Source organism: Alligator mississippiensis, chromosome 12, assembly GCF_030867095.1.
Source record: "Alligator mississippiensis isolate rAllMis1 chromosome 12, rAllMis1, whole genome shotgun sequence".
In the NCBI taxonomy this organism is placed as follows: domain Eukaryota; kingdom Metazoa; phylum Chordata; order Crocodylia; family Alligatoridae; genus Alligator; species Alligator mississippiensis.
Genome location: NC_081835.1, coordinates 47,166,737 through 47,185,741, shown reverse-complemented (window position 1 = coordinate 47,185,741; position 19,005 = coordinate 47,166,737). Strand labels below are relative to the sequence as shown.

The following is a 19,005-nucleotide window of genomic DNA, read 5'->3' as shown; positions in this document are numbered from 1 at the left end:
AGGAGCAGCCTCAAAGCTGTCTGTCATCTGCATTACTACTGACAGTGCAGGGATTTCCTGAAAGTAGCAGGGCACACAACAATTTTGAATATAGAAAGGGACAGAGATGAACACGTGGATGTTTTAAAGTAAAAGCCATGGTGACTGTAAGGATTTAATTCTGCAAGATTCTGAGACACTTTTTGGAAATTAAAAAGTGCCTACAACTTTTAGAATCTTTGGCACTTGGAGATGGTCTGTACCTCATAAGATTGAGTCTAAAGGTGGTTCATTAGGGTTTTTACATGCCATTTTTCCACAAGTTCCCATGCCCCTTGAAATGCAACTGTTAACAGCGTCATTTGCATAGGATATCTCCAGCTAAAAAATTTCTCCCCAAACTCTGCTGCATAGAAGAGAGGGAGGAGTCCAGGTACTGCTATTGGAAACAAATCTACTTTACACAACATTCAGGGACTAGGTTTCTTTTCCTTTCTTACAGTTCTATATTCCATTGTTTTCTTCTTCCCCATGTTCATTTTCATTGCTTACTGTGTCTTACCTGTCTAGATATTTGATGATGAAGAGTACGACTGTCGGACTCCGGAAGAGTGGATCTCGCTGGGGTTGGACCTAGGATCTCAAGACAGGAACCCAATTCCTGGAAAAGCACTTTTGCCTACAGATGATATACTGGGACATGGTAACACTTGAATGAACTATATTTCACATACCCTACACAGTGATGTTGAGCTAATATTGGTAATAAGATTGTCATGTGAAACGGAACATTTAATTCAGATGAATGATGCAACACTAATGAATGGAATGAGGTGTTTGAATCTGCATGACCACATGGGTAGCATTTTCTAGTTGGCAAAGCAGGAGATAAGGTATCATGAGAGCTGAGCTCTGCTTACAAACCTGTTACACCTTCACTGCACCTGTTTCTTAGGGGTAGCCTCTGATTTTGCACTCACATTTCTGAGCTGAAAATAAACTTAGGCAAATTTTGCAGGGCTTAGATCTTTAACTCCATAATTGGACATGCAGATCAAGTGCTTTGTTGGCTAAATACAATACAATGTGTCTACAATTATTTCTGATTCCAAAATTGAAGGCCAGGCTGACAATTTTCCAAATCCCAGAGCAACTGTGTTATCTAGTATAAATGAGAAAATAGGAATAGGCAAAAATAAGTGGTCACCCAAAGGTTTCTGAATGGACAGAATGCATGGTGGAAACAACTGAATCTGTGGGCATGCAGTGTCCATCTGTGACTGCATTCTGTCTCTTGCTAGGGGCTGAGCACAAGTGAGCTTGGCCAAAGGGGACATATAAGGTAGAAAGGGGGACTGCAATCTCATTATTCTGACCAGGACACCTCTCCTGCCACAACATCTTGAGTGAACTCACTTAAGCCTTTTTTAATGATCATCTCTCCTTCCAGAGGATCCCAAAAGCCATCAGTTGATCTACGATTGGGTCAGTGTCGGAGTCCTGGATTATGACAAGGAGACAAAGTTCTACTTGGTACATAAGACAGATGAGAGGGGCCTGGTGCGGAATGAAGAAGGGAGGCCTATCCTTAATGGAGGAGTGACTCCAGCAGGTGTGTTCTGCTAAGGTTGAACACACCGTTCAATCCTTGGTTGCCTTCTCTTTCCCCACAATGGCTCTATGTTATGGTGATGGAGCCCTTTTCCTTCCCTGCCATTGAGGAGGGCTGCCCATTGTTCTTTCTGGGACCAAAGCTATTTTGAGGGAATTGTGGGTAATACTGTGAAGTACCAACTGTTCACAGGGATTCTACAAAAATCTACAATTTTCTGCCACCCAGCTGGAACTCTAGTCCTTTGTTTGACAGCCTCTTGCTCTGCAAGGACTCCTCAGTCTGTCCCCAACTGTAGAGTTGTTCTTGGGCCTACAGTAAACATAAGAGGATTACTGAATTCATTGTGGTCTCTTACATAAAGGGCCCCAGAATCACAGGAGTTGCTGTTTCCAGGCTGTCCCAGGGAATTTTATTCTTGTCTTCACTTCCGTTTCCCCAGGGAGAGCCCCGCTGATGCCATGTCAGTACTGGGTGCCACGAGTCCATCTGCTCTTTCTTGCTGAAGACCCCCGTGTGTTTGTTCAACGAGTGGTCTCTGCTAATAACCTGCGCAAGAAAACGCAGGCACTGCTGCGGTATAACTTGTATGTGGACTGCATGCCTGTGGATGGACTCAGAAGCATTGAAGACAAAAGTCTAGGGAGGATGAAACAGTTAGCCATGAGCACACCACACCTGAGGAAGGAGAAATGGTGAGTAGCCAGTTGATTCTTCCCTGAAGGCTCAAACAGGCCCAAGAAGGACTCAGATTGTAACAGCCTTTAATATACTGTACTGTATCACCACATGGTAATACAGTACAGGGCAATCTTATGGCTTGAATGTACTGTACCACTGTACACAGATACAGTACAGAACTGTTGGACACTCAGAGAGGCACCTGACATACTGGTTACACTTTAGAAATTACAGACATTAAAAACAGTTTCCAGAGTATAGATCAGTGATTCCTAAATTGGTGTACAGATTGCCAGTTGCCTGAGAGACTTTCTTGGTGGCCTGTTCTCTTTGTTTGCAGCTGCTAAAACAAAATAAAATCTGCTTAGCAAACTTGTTTATCAAATAGGAGAGGAAAGGATCCACCTGGTTACAAATGTGTGTGTCCCTGAGACAGTCTCTATATCGAGATGCAGTTCACACCAGGGAAAAAATTGTGAGTCCCTGGGCTAGATGAATCATCAGCCAGTGGTGATGTTTGTTAGAATGAACTGCGATGGCTTTTGCCACTTTCTGAGACATGGAGGCATGAAGTGCTGTATGATCTACTGGCCTGAAGTGGGGAATAAGATTTGTTTAAGAATAAAAACCTTGGTAGAAAAAAGTATCGCATGCCTAAAGTGAAAGATGATGCTCATGCATCAGAAATTTTAGACTTGCAGTAGTGTTAAAGTGATGTTGTAGCCATGGTGGTCCAGGAAATGCATGAGAGGCAAGAATTTCTGTGGGTGATATCTTCTGTTGGACCAACTTTTATGGTTGAGGGAGACTTAAACAAGTTTTTGAATTTAGTGCATTCTTCTCCAGGTCTGAGGGAAAAGAAGGCACAGCAAAATATTAAAAACAGTTTCAGGGCTTTGAAATTGGAGAAGAGAGGAATTCCCAGGAATAGCAGATAAGCAAATATTCAGAAGGGGCATTTGGGAAAGTGGCATATGTACCCCAAGTTTCCCAGCATTCATGCACAATTTTCACCAACCTTCTGTGTTCTCTCTCATCACCCTTTGCACATCTTATCTCCTCGCTGCCCTCCAGTTAACATGTTGTTTCCATGCCATAGTGATTTGTGTGCAGAAGCAGCAGTTCAGATATGGTGAATCTAGTTTCATCTCACTGCTATTAAGGTAGGAAGATTAGAAGGGTAAAGAAACTGCATAGCAACTGGAGAGGCAATCAGGCAACAGAAAAAGGAATGCTAGTTCCAGCTGCAAATCTGTATGCCCCCCTGACACCCACTACACACATCACCCCACCCGCATGCATGCACCATCCTTGTGACTTCATTGTCCTTGTCCTGGGGCCTTGTGTAGTTTTCCATCAGTAAACCTTAAACCTGCAGCATCACCTGCTGTTCCAGTCTGGGACCCCTGTACATCCTGTCTAATGTATTTCAGAACCTTTTAATGAGCAAGCTATGTGTAATTGAACCCAGGAGAAATAAAGTGAGGATGGATCTTTGAGCACTGATGCAGACCTGCCATTCTGAAGAATCTCTGTTTAATTCTTTTTATGACCATAATCAGTGTGCTAAACCGTCTGCACTGCCTGGAAAAGGAAGTGAGCCTGGATTATGAACGCACCATGAACAAGATCATCTTCGACAGAGTTGTCACTTCTAAGCCTCAAATGTTTTCATATGTCACCCTGCCAGAAAAAGAGGAGGAAAAAGTGCCAGAGAAAGGTATAGGACACAGTGGAGAGAGTTGGGCTCTAGCTGGGTCATAAGAAAGATCTCATGGTGGGAATCTCTCAGGCATACATTGCTGTTTTGGTTGATAATATAAGAGAATACATGCTGCAGCCAGAATATTTTGAGTCTCTGCTTTGGGTTGCCCTGTTGAGCGTGGCATATTTGATTGTCTTTTCATTTTAATTAGAAATGAAAGCATTCTTGAAAACATAGTGCAGTATGGTTCATTACCCAGTAGTTTAGGGGACCTTCAGTATTTATAGAATAATGACCTAATCATATGCATTGCATGGGGGTCACTTTAAAGTCTGTGCATTGCCATTACAATTCCTGGAAAGTGCAGAAGGCAAAAATTGGCTTCAGCATGTCATGGAATCAATGCTGCTTTTGAGGGGATAGCTGTGCCTTGAGACTCCCTAAAAAGCAGCCTTACTTAGTCTCCCTCTCCTGAGAAGACCCTCTTCAAGCCAGCCCCGACATGGCTGTACAGGGGGCAAGCCTCTGGCTTTGAGACCCTTGCTTTTCTCTATCCTTTCCTTTCTCAGTGATGCATTGCACCCCCATCTTAGATAACCACTTTCTTTTGGTCAGCTCCTAGGAAGAGGGTGTGTTTCCTTCTTCAAAGCCTCAGAGTGCTGACATCCCAAATAGCACAGCAGACAGCTCAGCTCCAAACAAGCAGTCTTTATTGTGCCATTCCAGTTCCTTCTGTCCCTCCATGATCTCCACTTTGTTCTCCTTGGAATTTTCTTTGTCTTCCCTGGGACTACCATTTTTTCACCTCCAGCTGTCTCAGAGCCTCACCCATTCTCCTCAGGCCCCAGTCAGCCACACTTGCAATGAAACAGTTATAAAACTGTAGCACAGTATTACCCTGGGGACAGCACTAACCCAATACCCTGAAACAAGGTCATGGGCAACCAGTCATGGAGCAATCTCGAGGCCCTGCTGTCAGCCCAGACTGCCTTCTCCCTCTGGGGTGAAAAGGGCATATAGGCCTGCTTATGAAACTAGTTACAGCAAATCCAGCTCATGCTGAACACCCACAAAGTGTTCCCTGCTAGAACTCAGCCCACTTAACCTCTTTCATCACAGTGTGGCATTGCAAGGCCAAGGCCCTACATGGATGTTCCAGCTTTGTCCTCATGTTCCAGCTAGTATGACTTTTAAAACAATGTTTGGGAGGAAGGAGGCCTTTCGTTTCATTCACATGAAGAATCTTTATTTCTTCTTTGTGGTGGCTCTGTATCATCTCACTTGCGGAATATGCCACCCAGCCCTGCTCCAGTAGCACAAAATGGCTTCGTTCACACACTGTAAAGTGGTAATAGTCAAGGTCACAGGAAATCATATTTCCCCAAATTCCTTGTCTAGTTTTTTTTCTGGGACTCTACAGCAGGGGTTGGCATCATACGGCCAATGGACTAGATCTATCCTGTGGAGCTGGAGGGCTTTGATTGTGTCTGTACCCATGCCAGGGCTGGGCAATGAGGAGTTGTGTTCTCATTGCTGCTACTTCTCCCTCTCCTCCCCTGCCTCTGCCCCCACAAAGCCACCTGGCTCATGTTGGACTGGAGCTGGGTTGGTCCAGCCCACAACTCGTAAAGGGTTGCCAGCTCTTGCTCTGTAGGCTTGGAGAGCTTCATTTTGTTCTCAAAGAGGTCTTCCTTCTTTTATAAATAAAAAAATTCCTTTAATTTATTAATGTTAATGTAGATCCTTAGGTAATTAGTTACAAGCTATACCACGGTGAAGTGCAGATGCCAAAAACATGGAGAAAAAAGTCTGTGTAAGCATATTCCAAAAGTTGGAATGTATGCCCACTAACTGATGTCCCTCAGGGGTAGACATTCAATTAATGACTATTCAACCTGGCAAAATGTAATGCCTCTGGCCAAAAAGAACAAGTCTGTCTTGATCCAAGTCTCTGCACGATGCAAGTTCTTTGAGCCAGACTCTGAGATCCTATTCTTGGGTCAGGGTCCTATTTTTGTGCAGTGACAGAGAAGGCATTTGTTAACTTTGAAGCTTTCTAATGTGGGCAGGTAAGCAGAAGGCTTCAGTGTTGGGGACAGCACTTTTGTTTTGCTTCATGTTGGCAGACTTCTCTTTGCTAGAACTGCACAAGATCAGACCATTGATCACTCAGTTGCTTGAAAGAACTACCATCCTAAAAAGGGATGTAATAGAAACACTCTCCCAATTAAAGGGATGTGCTTTCTTTCCCTGACAGGGCTTGTCCAAGTTCCAGACTATCCATTTAATGAGCAAAGAGCAGACTTCATCTTTGTCTCACTCCTGACCAGGCCAGAAGTCATCCATGCCTTGTCACAGGTGCGGGATGAGTGCAACAAAGCTGCAGCCATGTCTCTGTTTCATTCAACTTTATCTAAGCATGGCCGGCTAGAGGAGTTTGAACAGATCCAGACGCAGACCTTTACTCAGGTAAGGAGGATAATTAGTTAAATGGTGTTATATGGAACACTGGGCATCAAGCACAGAACAAACAGACCTGGTCAGACAGTCCTTAGCAATATGTGATTTACTAGAAATGGGCACAGATTTTATAAAGAATGTTAGGCAAATTTTGCATCATAAATGATCATTCAAGAGATCACAGACTTTGCTTTTCTTCTAAAAGGAACATGGAACCAAAGTTTTGATTCCTCTAAAAACGTTGTATGTATGCAGCTACTGGCACTTTTAATAAGTTCCACTGACTGACTTCATATTTGTTTGACTTAATTACTTTTTCACATAATTTTGTGCAAAAGATTTGTTTATAAACAACAATGAATAGATTTAGATTTGCCATTTTCTTGTATTTTTCATCAGAGGATTCTCACACACTGCATACAGGGGCAGTACATATCAGAAGTTGAGGTGCAAAGGAGTTCCCTGACTTACTCCGGGTCACTCAAACCATTGGCTTGCTGTATTTTTGTGGAGCCAGGTCTGATGACCCCAGGTTCTATGATGTAACAACTACGAAATTAAGTCACCCATTGTGTTACTGGGATCTAATTTCCAACAGCAAATTGCAGAACAGTATAACAAAATTGACACTTGATAGCATTTTAATGACTGAAAATGCAGGCATCTGTTGCCCGTGGCTGCTTCCCATTGCCTTCTCAGTTGTTGACAGAAGACAAACTCACATCCTTCACTCCTTTGCCATATATTACAGCTAACTTTTGTGAGGACCCCTTTAAGAGGCAGCTTATGTGATACTGTTGTACAAAGAATAGGGATAGAAAGGAGAGGCTTAGATGAACGAGAAAGAACAGCTTTATTTTTCTTAACAGACTTTTTTCATGGCCTTTCTGCTGTTAAACTAGACATGCTGCCCACATCCTGTTGCCACATATATGATATGTATACATAAATATGAGGTTATTGGACAATAGAAATAGGATTTGAGTCACACAAGATCAATACCAGTAGGGTATAAAGAGTAGGTTCTAGTGGTTAACTGTGACTGCTGCTTTCCCATCAGTCCTCTGAGGATGGCACTTCTCTTTTTTTGCTCTAGGTTCAAATGTTTCTCAAGGACACTTGGATCAATACTCTAAAGATAGCAGTAAAGAGCTGCCTGAGAGAGATTGGTAAAGGCTGGTACAACTTGGCTCAGAGCAATTGGGGCGTGTACCAAATGTCCAAGCTACATAAATTGATGGAGCTCATCAAGTTCAACTTGCAAGACTCTGTACGCTACCTAGTTCAAAAGTCACTGGTCAGCTTCACCCAGCTTTTGCTGGATGCTAGCTGCAGTGTTCTGAACTGCTTGGAGGATATGGAATGGGGAGATGACCTCATCAATAGCCCATACAAGTAAGCAGCAGGAGGGAGGGAAGGGCAGACTCGGAGGAGAATAGTGGAGTAAGAAGAACAGATTTATCATTGTTTTTCTCATTATCATAGACTTCTGAATTGAAACTTTGCATTCAGTAGGAATTAAGTACATCTCTTGCAAGGAAGAACTATGCTTGTCCACCCTTTGACATGCCCCTGGTACTTCCCTTTTGCTAGGATCAAGTAGCAGAGAGCTGGGAAAATCTCAAGCTGCCCTGTCAAGGCAGCAGCTTTAAACCTGTACTAAGTGGCATAAAGCAACTCTATTGAAACGAAGAGTTGGCTTCTTATGTTCAGTGCACTTTAAAAGCACCACCAGGGGAATTCTCCCAACACTGCCAAGAGAGGAAATTACCAGCAAACTCAATTTAGAGCCTGAGAAAGGGAGAAGCATAAGGCCACACAGCTGGACATTTTCACTGTTGGAATTAGAACTGAAGGGTTAGGAGTGGGATGCTAGTTTTATTGCTTCTCTAAAAGATCCTGAATTTAGGTTGCTGAGATGTCGTGTATTATTTTTTCCAATGAATGTGGAGATTTTTGTTTTGGACAGTATTAAGAATTTTTAAAAAAAGAATATAATGAAAGCAGGAAAAAAAGATGCTATTCAAATGAGGCCTATCCAAAATCATTGGAAGCTAGGCTGTTGATTTTGGTGAATTTTGGATGAGGCCCATAGTAAACAAGATCAGTGGATCAGTATCCAAATGGAAAGTGGTGTATTCTAACAGGTGTGTGTCATTTCCATGAGTTCCTGAGCATTTTGTTAATAGCATAGCGTTGACTCTCAATCTGGAGTTTAGGTTTCTAAAGGGGGTAGTGAAAAGTTCAAGTATGTTGTGGCCACCCTTCTTTTCCTTCTGGTCAGATGAGAAGAAGGTTCTTTAAGTGACAACATGCCATACTGCTGATCTGCAACCAAAAGAGTGTTGTTCCAAGACATGCCTCCACTCTGGCCTCTGTGTCTGTGCAGTGGGTCTTCAATAAATAGCCTGATAGCTGTCTCATTCTTTTTAAAAACAGATACTTTGTTCTCCCTCTTTTCCCTTTGCAGGCCACGAAAGAATCCTCTTTTTGTAGTGGATCTGATTCTGGACAGTAGCGGGGTTCACTTTAGCACACCGCTGGAGGTCTTTGAGACATCTATTGTTTCTCTGTTTGACAAGGGAATCTTGGCAACCCACACCATACCACAGCTGGAGAAGGTACGTTATTAAGGAAGATGGCAGTTTGTCTGAGACTAAGTGATGTAGAGCCCCAGAATTGCAGCTGTTATGAGTAGAATAACAAAGGGAAACAGCACATCAACTAATGTTCTCAGCACCCATTGTGGATGGGCCATTTGAAGTTCACACATTTCTCCTCTTTTGTGGAGTAAATCTGTCTTCCAAGATCCTCCCATCTTTCTGTTGGGAATGGTTTTGAGCAAATTAATTCTTTGTACAATGCAAGAGTATGGACTATGAGACTTTAGAGGTGCCTTCCATCACCCTAGGTACTACACAGTGAGGAATGAGTTCCTCACCTTTTAAAACCTCCTCCCATACAGGAGAACCAGAAGCAGCATGGTTAGTCCTACTAGATCTGAACGACTTCTCCCTTTGTGCTCTTCTAGTTTGTGCTAGAGAACATGTTCATCAGAGGCATGCCTCTGTTGGAGTCAGTGGGCCTGCATGAGCCAGCTGTGGAAGAACTGCGCAAGACTATTCAGTTTGCCATTCGCAAGGCATTGATCCCCCTTCAAGCCTATGCCAGGCAGTATGAGAAGCACCTGGAGCTGAATAATAATGACATGCAGTCCTTTCTGAAGTAAGTGACATCAAAGGGGAGTGAAGGGGCCAGACTTGAATGACGTGTTCTTTCAAAAACTTATTCTATAAGACTTGTCCACCTTACATATACTAGGGTTACCATACGTCTGAGTTTTCCTGGACATGTCCTCTTTTTTGGGTCCTTCAGTCTCCATCCAGAGGTTTTTTTGAAATCTGAACAAATATCCAGGATTTTGCTTTGCTCTACTGGTGGGAGTGGGGTGAGGGCAGTTGGAGGCGGCGGCTCCACATGAATGTCACACACATATGGCCTGCATGTAGCTAGGCAGGGTGGTGGGGGAAGCAGGTAAGCCTGTGGGAAGTGAAGGTTGGAAGGCCAGGGCTTGGGGGCTGTCTGGGGTGTGCAGGTGCCTGCTGTCACGGGGAAGCTGGCCGGGCGCTGGAGCTGTGGTAGAGTAGGTGCTGGCCACCTGCCCCTCCAGAGTGGGAAGAGGACAGAGGGGACCCTTTGAAGGCAGCAGGGAGCACTGTGGCCAGGCCGGTGGCACTGGGGCTGATGCTCATGCTCACAGAGGTGATGTGGCTGGGAGACGCTGCCTGGGTGGGGAAGGGGGCTATGGCCAGGTTACCTGGTGTGGTGCTAGAGCCCCAGGCCAGGGTGGGGGGTGCTATGGGCATCCTCTCCTCTTCTGTCCAGCCTGCACTAGTGCTGGACTTGCTCTGCCATTGCCCACACAAATTGGAGTCACCATGCTCTGGCCTGGTTGGGATGGGGGCAGCTGGGGGTCTCCCCAGGCAGGGCTTGGGGGAGCAGGGGGCTGCAGGTCAGGAGTTAGGGGCTCAGGTAGGGCTGTGGGGGCTGTGGCTTGGGAGTGAGGGGCACCGGGGGTGGGGGGTGGAGGGCTGCAGGTCAGGAGTGAGGGGCACCAGTAGGGTGGGTCAGAAGTGAGGGGCATTGGAAGGGCAAGGGAGCTGTAGGTTAGGAGTGAGGTGTCCCCCACAACAGGTGTCCTCTCTTTTGGAACTGGAAATATGGTAACCCTACACCTAAGGCTGTCCCTATGGGAGAGTGAATTGGTGTGACTGCCCCCCCCCCACATCCCCTGCTGCCACCACTGCCATGTCTAGGCCCTGCACAGGCTGATTTGCCCCAGGCCCCACACCCTGCTGTGGTTATCTCTGCCTACACCTTTGCATAAATGTGTGGGGATGTAAATGCCTTTACTTTTGGGGTTCTCCCAAAGCGTGAAACACCTTAATTTTGGGTGTGTAGGATTTGCCAAATGAGCACTGGGTCTATTTAATTTAGTCTCCAGGAGTGATCACTGACAGTACTTTCCGAGGAAGACAGAAGGGCCATGCTACATGTTGATGGTGGCAGTGAACATTTCTTTCTGTCCTTGACAACAATCAGATTCATTCATGTTTGTAAGCAGAACTGGAGATATCACTGGCCATAAAATTAAACATGCCTTTTGAAAATCCAGTTAGTGTCTTTGACTTTGACCTCCCGTGGTGGTGCCTTTTCATGCTGTTAACATGAAAGCAGCATTTCTTTTTGTCTCAGCCTCCTTGTTTCTACTGTCAAATCCCCCCTTCATACATAAGTGTCACCCTTTATCCTTGATTACTTTAACATTCTCATTTCCAGGCGTCCTGTCTTCTCCAATCAATCCAAAACACTGTTGCTGTCTTTTTCATGTCGGACTCCAACCAAATCACTTAATGTATACCTCTAGTAGCTCCTTCAGAACAAATTCATGTTCTTTGTCCTGCCCCTCCAGGCACTGCATAACTTCAATTACATCTCTGCATTCCCTTGTCCCCCCAAATCTCCTGTCTTACTGTCTCCCTTGTCACTTTTCTACACTTCTGGTTTAAATGTCATGTTGCTACCTCTCCTGGAGTTCTCTCACTTCTTCTTCCACCAAACTTGCCATATGTTAAACGGAGCTTCAAAGCCCACTACTATCAGGAATCCATCTTCTTCCCCAGAAATCTCTCCTCATTCCTCCTTTGTCATGCTGTTATTTCAGGTCTTGACCTTATGTTCAGCCAATAAAGAAGGTGCAAGTAGGCATATACTTGCTAAACTGGGTAAGCATAGTAAGGATGTGGCATCACCGACTTTACTATGGGTTAGTGAACCAAGTGCATACACAGGTTGCTAGCAGCACTGCACTGAAGTCCCATGTCGTCCTATTTTACTTTACTATTGTTGGCTATCCTAGTTAGATTAGAGCAAACTCAGAACTATGTTGCCACCATAAAACTACACTTTCATCTGCTGCATAGATTGTAAGCTTTTGATGGCAGGAAATGCATAACATTTCAAAACCATAAAATGCGACACAATTTTAGGGGACAGCCCTATGTTTTCCAATAATAATAATTTAATCTATCATTAATTTATCTCCTGACCTTTTAGATTGCTGTGTGTTGACATCTCCACAAGCATCTATGTATGGTTCAGAAAGGTGTACATTCTCACAGTGTCTACGTATGGGTTGATTTATCTTTGTATTTCTATATGTAGAGAGTATCAAGTCCAGTGTCCCTCTGCCCAGGAAGTGAGACAAATAGTAAACATGCACTTGTCTGAAAAGGAGAAGCTGGACAACGCTCTGCCAAGCTGTATTGTCATTGGTCCTTTCCATGTCAGCATTGAAGGTGTAAAGCAAAATCTGTCCAAAAAACGCAAAGCCTTAGCCACCTCCATGCTGGACATACTGGCTAAGAACCTACGCCTGCAAGTGGACAGTGTAAGTGCCCTAGTAAATCATGCATGTAGCACCCTAGAAAAAGAGAGACATTTGCAGCCACTGAAGAGAATTTGAGATTTCACCCTAGCGACCACCCAAGGAAGGACATTTTTCAACTCTCACTGGCATGATTATGTAAAAAAGTGTGTGTGGAGTTAGTCAAATCAGAGTGTGTATGTATCAAACGTTATGCCTGAAAACTATGCCTTTTGGAATGGAAATCTCAATGGCTCTGTACCATCTCCTAGCTGTGGTTTAAAAACTCTCTGTTTACTTGTTAACTGTGAATTTCTTCTGGTTGAATATGAGGAAGATAGACTACAAGATACAGACAATTAAATCTGTGATCTAGTTACTGAGTTCTGTTATCATCCTTCTAATCAAATGTTAAGAAAGCTGCTTCTCCTCATTTTGCATTCTTTTTCCATCTGACCTGAGGTAAGGCATGTAATGAAGAGTCCTAACAAAAAATAGAACAGTACTGGAAACTATAATAGCATTAGAGCAGTCTCTAGGGATGGAGCAATGTTGGGTCATAGGTGACTTTTTAAGTCAATTTCTAATAGGCCGGACCTCATTTTAGCATCCTGATTTTGAGACCTACCATATACTCTTTGTTTCCACTGATTCTAATGAAAGCTGCGTGAGCTGGCACTTTTTGAATCCCAGTCTTATGCCACTCTTTTAGCTCCTGGATGAAATATAGTGGGTCCTGTAGGAATATTAGCCCATTAGACAAGGTTGCAGACTTCAATTGATCTTCTCACTTTCTGCACTTAGACATTTTTTGCATTCTCCTACAGATCTGTGAAGCATACAAAGTTATCAGCCGGAAAATGTATGAGAAACCCAACAGCATTGAGGAGCTGGCTGAGCTGCGGGAGTGGATGAAAGGAGTCCCTGGGCAGCTACATGTTCAGGAGGTAAGGCATACTTTTCTGATCAAAAGGGGCTGCTCAATGGAATGATGTGTTTGAAACTTGGGAGTACAGGGGGTAGAGTCTGAAAAAGGGAATTGTTCCTCTTGGGTTGTTTTTTACCCAGCTCAGAATCCCTCCTTGGACAATAGCTTACTCCGGAAGCAGGTTCAGCTTCTTAAGCTTCCTGTTCTGATGGGTAGAACTGAGACCTGATCAGACTATCTGATTTCCTGGTTTGTTGCTCTGAAGATTTTGCCTATGATCTAGGCCAGTGGGTTTCAACCTTTTTTCATTTGTGGACCCCTAAAACATTTTGAATGGAGGTGCGGACCCCTTTGAATTGTAAGCGTGGATATTCATATACTTTTGATTGATCACAGTCATCTTTTGTGGACCCCTAACACATAGTCTGTGAACCACCTGGGGTCCACGGACCACAGATTAAAAACCACTGCTCTAGGCTGATATAAACTTTGAAAATTTGTTGATGTCTATGAGGCTTATATTTTTAGTTGACATCTGAAATTTCACTCCCAATGTCATGTATGGAACTGGGAATTTGTGTTTGAAATCAGGATATCTATGTAAATTGGGCAGTCATAGATTTCATAGATATTAGGGCTAGAAGGGACCTCAGAAGATCATCGAGTCCAGCCCCCTGCCCAAAGGGCAGGAAGTCAGCTGGGGTCATAGGATCCCAGCAAGATAAGCATCCAGTTTGCTCTTGAAGGTGTTCAATGTAGGCGCTTGAACCACCTCCGGTGGCAGGCTGTTCCAGACCTTGGGGGCTCGGACAGTAAAGAAATTCTTCCTTATGTCCAGCCTGAAACGGTCTTGTAGTAGTTTATGACCATTCGACCTAGTTGTCATCCCTTGGGGCTCTCTGGTGAACAAACGTTCCCCCAGATACTGGTGGGCACCCCGATAAACTTGTTAGGTGGCCATCAGATCACCACTGAGCCTGCGCTTTTCCAGGCTAAAGAGCCCCAGGGCTCTCAGCCTGTCATCGTAGGGTCTGCTTCCCTGATCTCTGATCATGCGCGTGACTCTTCTCTGGACTCTCTCAAGCTTCTCCACATCCTTTTTGAATTGTGGAGCCCAAAACTGGACGCAGTACTCCAGCTGCGGCCTCACTAAGGCCGAGTACAAGGGGAGAATGACGTCCCGGGATTTGCTTGAGAAGCATCTATGGATGCAAGCCAGCGTTTTGGTCGCTTTACTAGCTGCAGCATTGCACTGCAGGCTCATGTTCATCTTGTGGTCAATGATGACCCCCAAGTCTCTTTCTTCCATAGTGCTAGCCAACATAGCACTGCCAAGCCTATAAGGATGCTGCAGGTTTTTTTTCCCAAGGTGGAGAACCTTGCATTTATCGGCGTTGAACACCATCAGATTCTCGTCCGCCCACTTGCTGAGCCTGTCCAGGTCAGCCTGGATCACCCGCCTGTCTTCTGGTGTGGATGCTTTGCCCCAGAGTTTGGTGTCATCTGCGAACTTGGCCAGTCCGCTTCTGACTCCAGTGTCCACATCATTAATGAAGATGTTGAACAGTATGGGTCCAAGGACAGAGCCTTGGGGGACACCACTGGTCACAGGACACCACGATGAGTGACTTCCATCAATTACTACCCTCTGGGTCCGACCCTGGAGCCAATTTTCCAGCCAGTGGATCATGGAGGACCCAAGGCAACAATTGGCCAGTTTCTCCAAGAGGTGATCATGGGAAACCAGATCGAAGGCTTTTTTGAAGTCAAGATATATGACATCAATCTCTTCTCCCTTGTCCAGGTGATAGGTCACCTGGTCGTAGAAGGAAATGAGATTGGTCAAGCAAGACCTACCCGCAACAAACCCGTGCTGGCTATCCCTTAAGATGTTGGCGTCGGCCAGTCCATTAAGGATGGCCTCTTTAATAAACTTTTCTAAGATCTTCCCCGGGATAGAAGTCAGGCTAATGGGCCTATAGTTAGCCGGATCCACTTTCCTCCCTTTCTTGAAGATAGGAACCACATTGGCCTTCTTCCAGTCTTCGGGCACTACACCAGAGCGCCAAGAGTTTTCAAAGATCCGTGCTAGAGGCTGGGCTATGATGCTCGCCAGCTCCTTGAGTACCCTGGGGTGAAGATTGTCAGGGCCGGCTGACTTGAAGGTATCCAGCTTCTCAAGATGTTCCTTCACGAAGTCAGCATCAATGGAGGGCAGGGGATCACCCTCACCCGGACTTCCCTGTCCCGTAGCGGGCATGGGCGTCCCATGGGACTGATGAAAGACCGACGCAAAGTACCTATTTAATAGGTTGGCTTTTTCCTGGGTGTCAGTTGTCAGTTGCCCCATCTGGTTCAGCAGGGGCCCAATGTTGCCCCTGCTTTTCCTCCGGCTCCCCACATATCTGAAAAAGGACTTCTATTGTCCTTGATGCTCAAAGCTAGTTGGAGTTCAGTTGCAGCCTTGGCTTTCCTGGTATGCTCCCTACAGGACCGGACCAGTACAGAACAATCCTCCTTGGAGGTGACTCCCATCCTCCATCCTTTGTAGGCCTTTCTTTTTAGCCTCAGGAGGTCTGCTAGGTCCCTGGAGAGCCAGGGGGGCTGCTGTGCCCTCTTGCTGCCTTTCCTCCGAGATGGAATAGACTTAGTTTGTGCCTTGAGGATCGCTCCCTTGAGGAGCAATCACTCTTCTTGAACTCCCCTCTCCCCGTGGTCATGGTCCCTTAGGGCCTCACTGACAAGCCTCCTGAGCTTGTTAAAGTTGGCTTTCCTGAAGTCAAGGACTTCCGTGTTGCTGACCGACTTGCCAGCTTTTTGGTGGATGGTGAAGGTGATCAGCTCGTGGTCGCTGTCGCCCAGCTTCCCATCGATCACTAGGTCACCGACTAGGTCATCCCCAGTAGCCAGTACCAGGTCAAGCAGCACTTTGCCTCTCATTGGCCCATAGACTTCTTGAGTCAGGTAGAGGTCATCCACGCACGAGAGGAAGCTTTGCGACCGCTCAGATTTTGCTGAGCGATCCTCCCACGAGATGTCCGGGTAATTGAAGTCACCCATGACAACCATGGTCCTGGAGCATGTGGCCTCAGCCAGTTCCCGGGCAAACTCCTGGTCAAGCTCAGGACTTTGGGTGGGAGGTCTGTAGTAGACTCCCACCATTGTGTCCCCTATGCTGTGTTCCCCATGGATTTTAACCCAGAGGGTCATCAGTTGTCCACCCTGGTCGCTAATATCGGCTTGCAGGGACGTGTAGCTTTCCTTAACATAGAGAACTACACCCCCGCCCCTTTTCTCTACACGATCCCTCCTGTACAGGGTATAGCCATCTATCCCCGTGGTCCAGTCATGGGTGGAGTCCCACCAGGTCTCCGTTATCCCTCTGACATCATAATTATTTGCATTGAGCAGGAGGATGAGTTCCTCCTGCTTATTCCCCAAGCTCCTGGCATTTGTGTACAGACAGGCAAGTGTCCCCTGGGGGGCTCCTTCCTTGCCCACAGATTTTACTAGGGCTGGGGCAGGGGTGGGCTCCCTTAAGTGCCTTGACCTGCTGGCTTTGCAAGGATTGCTCAGTGGGCCAGCAGTGGCGGTAGTCCACCCGTCCCCCAGCGGGCTTAGTTTAAAGCCCGGTGGAGCAGGTCAGCCAGCCTGGCTGAGAAGAGCCTCCTCCCTAGGGGAGAGAGGTAGAGGCCATCTCTTCCCAGCAGCTCGCTGCCTCTCTCGCCAAAGAGCGGGCTGTGGTCATGAAAGCCAAAGCCTTCCCGACAACAACAGCGCCGCAGTCTTTGGTTGACCACGTGGCTCCTCCTGTCCCTTCTCAGCCCATAGCCTGAGACTGGGAGGATCGACGAGAACACCACCTGTACCCCCAGACCCTTTATCCCCGCTCCCAAATCCCTGTAGCACCTCATGACCCAGCTGGGAGCGCTCTGAGCCGTGTCATTGGTGCCCACATGAATTAGGAGCATGGGATAGCGGTCTGTGGGTTTGAGGAGCTCTGGGATCCTCTCCGCAATGTCCCGGATGCAGGCCCCCGGGAAGCAGCAGACTTCCCGGGCTAAGGGGTCGGGGCAGCAGATTGCCCCCTCAGTCCTCCTCAGGAGAGAGTCTCCCACAACAAACACCTTACGTTTTGTCTTGGGGAGAGCAGGGGCGGTAGCTGCAGTTAGGCCCATGTTGCCTGTGGGGGCCGGCAACTCAGCAGGCTCTGCTGGAGTGGCAAGAGGTGCATACCTGTTGCTCAACTCTGGCGGGGCAGGGGCCTTGGTGCGGTGGGCCTTAGGGCCCTTGACCACCTTGGTCCATGCCCCTGGCTGGACAGAGCGGGAGGTCCCGGAGTCCTCCTTTGGCCTGGAGGGAGACTGTGGTCTACCCTCCGCCTCCCAGGGGAGAAGGGCCTGGTAGTAGGAGTCTATCTCCTGCTCGTAGTCCCTGATGGCATGCAGTCTCTGGACTGTGGCCTGGAGCTCCTCCAGCTGGCACGCCAGAGACCCCAAAAGGGAGCAGACCCCACAAGGGGAGGTGACCATGCTCCCAGGCCCCAGAGCCTGAAAAAGGGACAGGCAGCCCCCGCAGCCGAGAGCCATGGGCTCCGTCTGCGTGGAGCCCGGAACCAGGGGCTCCGTCTGGGTGGCCGTCTCTGAGGTGTCGGGGGGGGGGGGGCTGCGGAGCCCGAGGGGACCCTCGGGGTGCGGTGCGTGCCCATCCGTGGCATGCCTCTGGTAGGCTGGCTACGGCTGGGACTGTCTACCCTGGGGGGTGCGCAGGCAGGGTCCTGGGCCGTCCCATGCGCCCTCCCATGAGAACTCCACGCTAACTCACGCGCTGGCAGAGAAGCGCGTCTGTTTGCGCAACCTGTTCGCGCGGCTCCGGTCACGTGGCTCCCTGGGTGGCTGGGCCAAGTAGGGGCCTGGGCAGGGCTTGACCCTGCCTGGCTCCGCTCAGCCTCCTCCTCCCACACACACACACTAAGGGGTTAGCCCCCTCTCTCCACGGGCCCTGCTTACCTCCGGCTGTGCTGGGGGTCGGCGGGGGGCTCCGCGGCTGCTGTCAGTTGCCTCACTGCCAGATCTGCATGTTCAAGCACACTTTCTGTGCATGCAGATGTCTGTGTGAGGGAAATTTACAGAAGTGGCTGGCAATGTTGCCCTGATATTGGATATTAACTTATTCTCTTTTCTAAATATTAATTACAGTTCTTTGAACAATAAAGATATATAGCCTCTGAATTCATATTGACATAGCTGTACTGTAGCTGGGGTCAGCTGTTCAGTAGCTACTTCACTTAATCCTAAATTGCACTGGTACATTATATTAATAATTTTAGATGCAATTTTTTTTTGTGAGTGATATCTTTTATTGGACCAACCAATAAATGCATACATCACCCGTAAAAATCATTGCCTCTCCCATTTTTCCTGTACTGTGATGGTTATAACATCACCCCAACTCTACCACATTCATATTGTTGTTATTTAATTGGCCGCAAGACTACCATATATAAAGTTTTTCATCTGTAGATGGAGAAACAGGGGTACCAAGTAGTGAGCTGACCTGCTCAGGGTCAGTCATCATGAGACAGTAGCAAAATCAAGAACAGAACCCAGGTACCATGGATCTCAATCCAGGGCTCTGGCCACTGAGTTATGCTCCTTTTGTCTAAGTAGTACAACAACCACTCACAGAGTAAGTGGCTGGAGAACTGGACCCAC

At 46.8% G+C, this 19,005-nt stretch overlaps 1 protein-coding gene across 3 annotated transcripts in view; it reads left to right on the top strand.

Moving 5' to 3' along the window:
* DNAH1 (dynein axonemal heavy chain 1) overlaps positions 1 to 19,005 on the top strand; it is a 157,207-nt gene that overhangs the window by 15,969 nt on the left and 122,233 nt on the right. For all 3 annotated transcript variants that reach the window (XM_019475610.2, XM_059715419.1, XM_059715420.1), the window contains 10 exons: positions 550 to 682; positions 1,430 to 1,591; positions 2,034 to 2,286; positions 3,835 to 3,992; positions 6,235 to 6,446; positions 7,534 to 7,832; positions 8,908 to 9,058; positions 9,469 to 9,662; positions 12,162 to 12,387; positions 13,191 to 13,310. In XM_019475610.2, the coding sequence (XP_019331155.1) occupies positions 550 to 682; positions 1,430 to 1,591; positions 2,034 to 2,286; positions 3,835 to 3,992; positions 6,235 to 6,446; positions 7,534 to 7,832; positions 8,908 to 9,058; positions 9,469 to 9,662; positions 12,162 to 12,387; positions 13,191 to 13,310 (1,908 nt within the window). The remainder of the gene's footprint in view (positions 1 to 549; positions 683 to 1,429; positions 1,592 to 2,033; positions 2,287 to 3,834; positions 3,993 to 6,234; positions 6,447 to 7,533; positions 7,833 to 8,907; positions 9,059 to 9,468; positions 9,663 to 12,161; positions 12,388 to 13,190; positions 13,311 to 19,005) is intronic.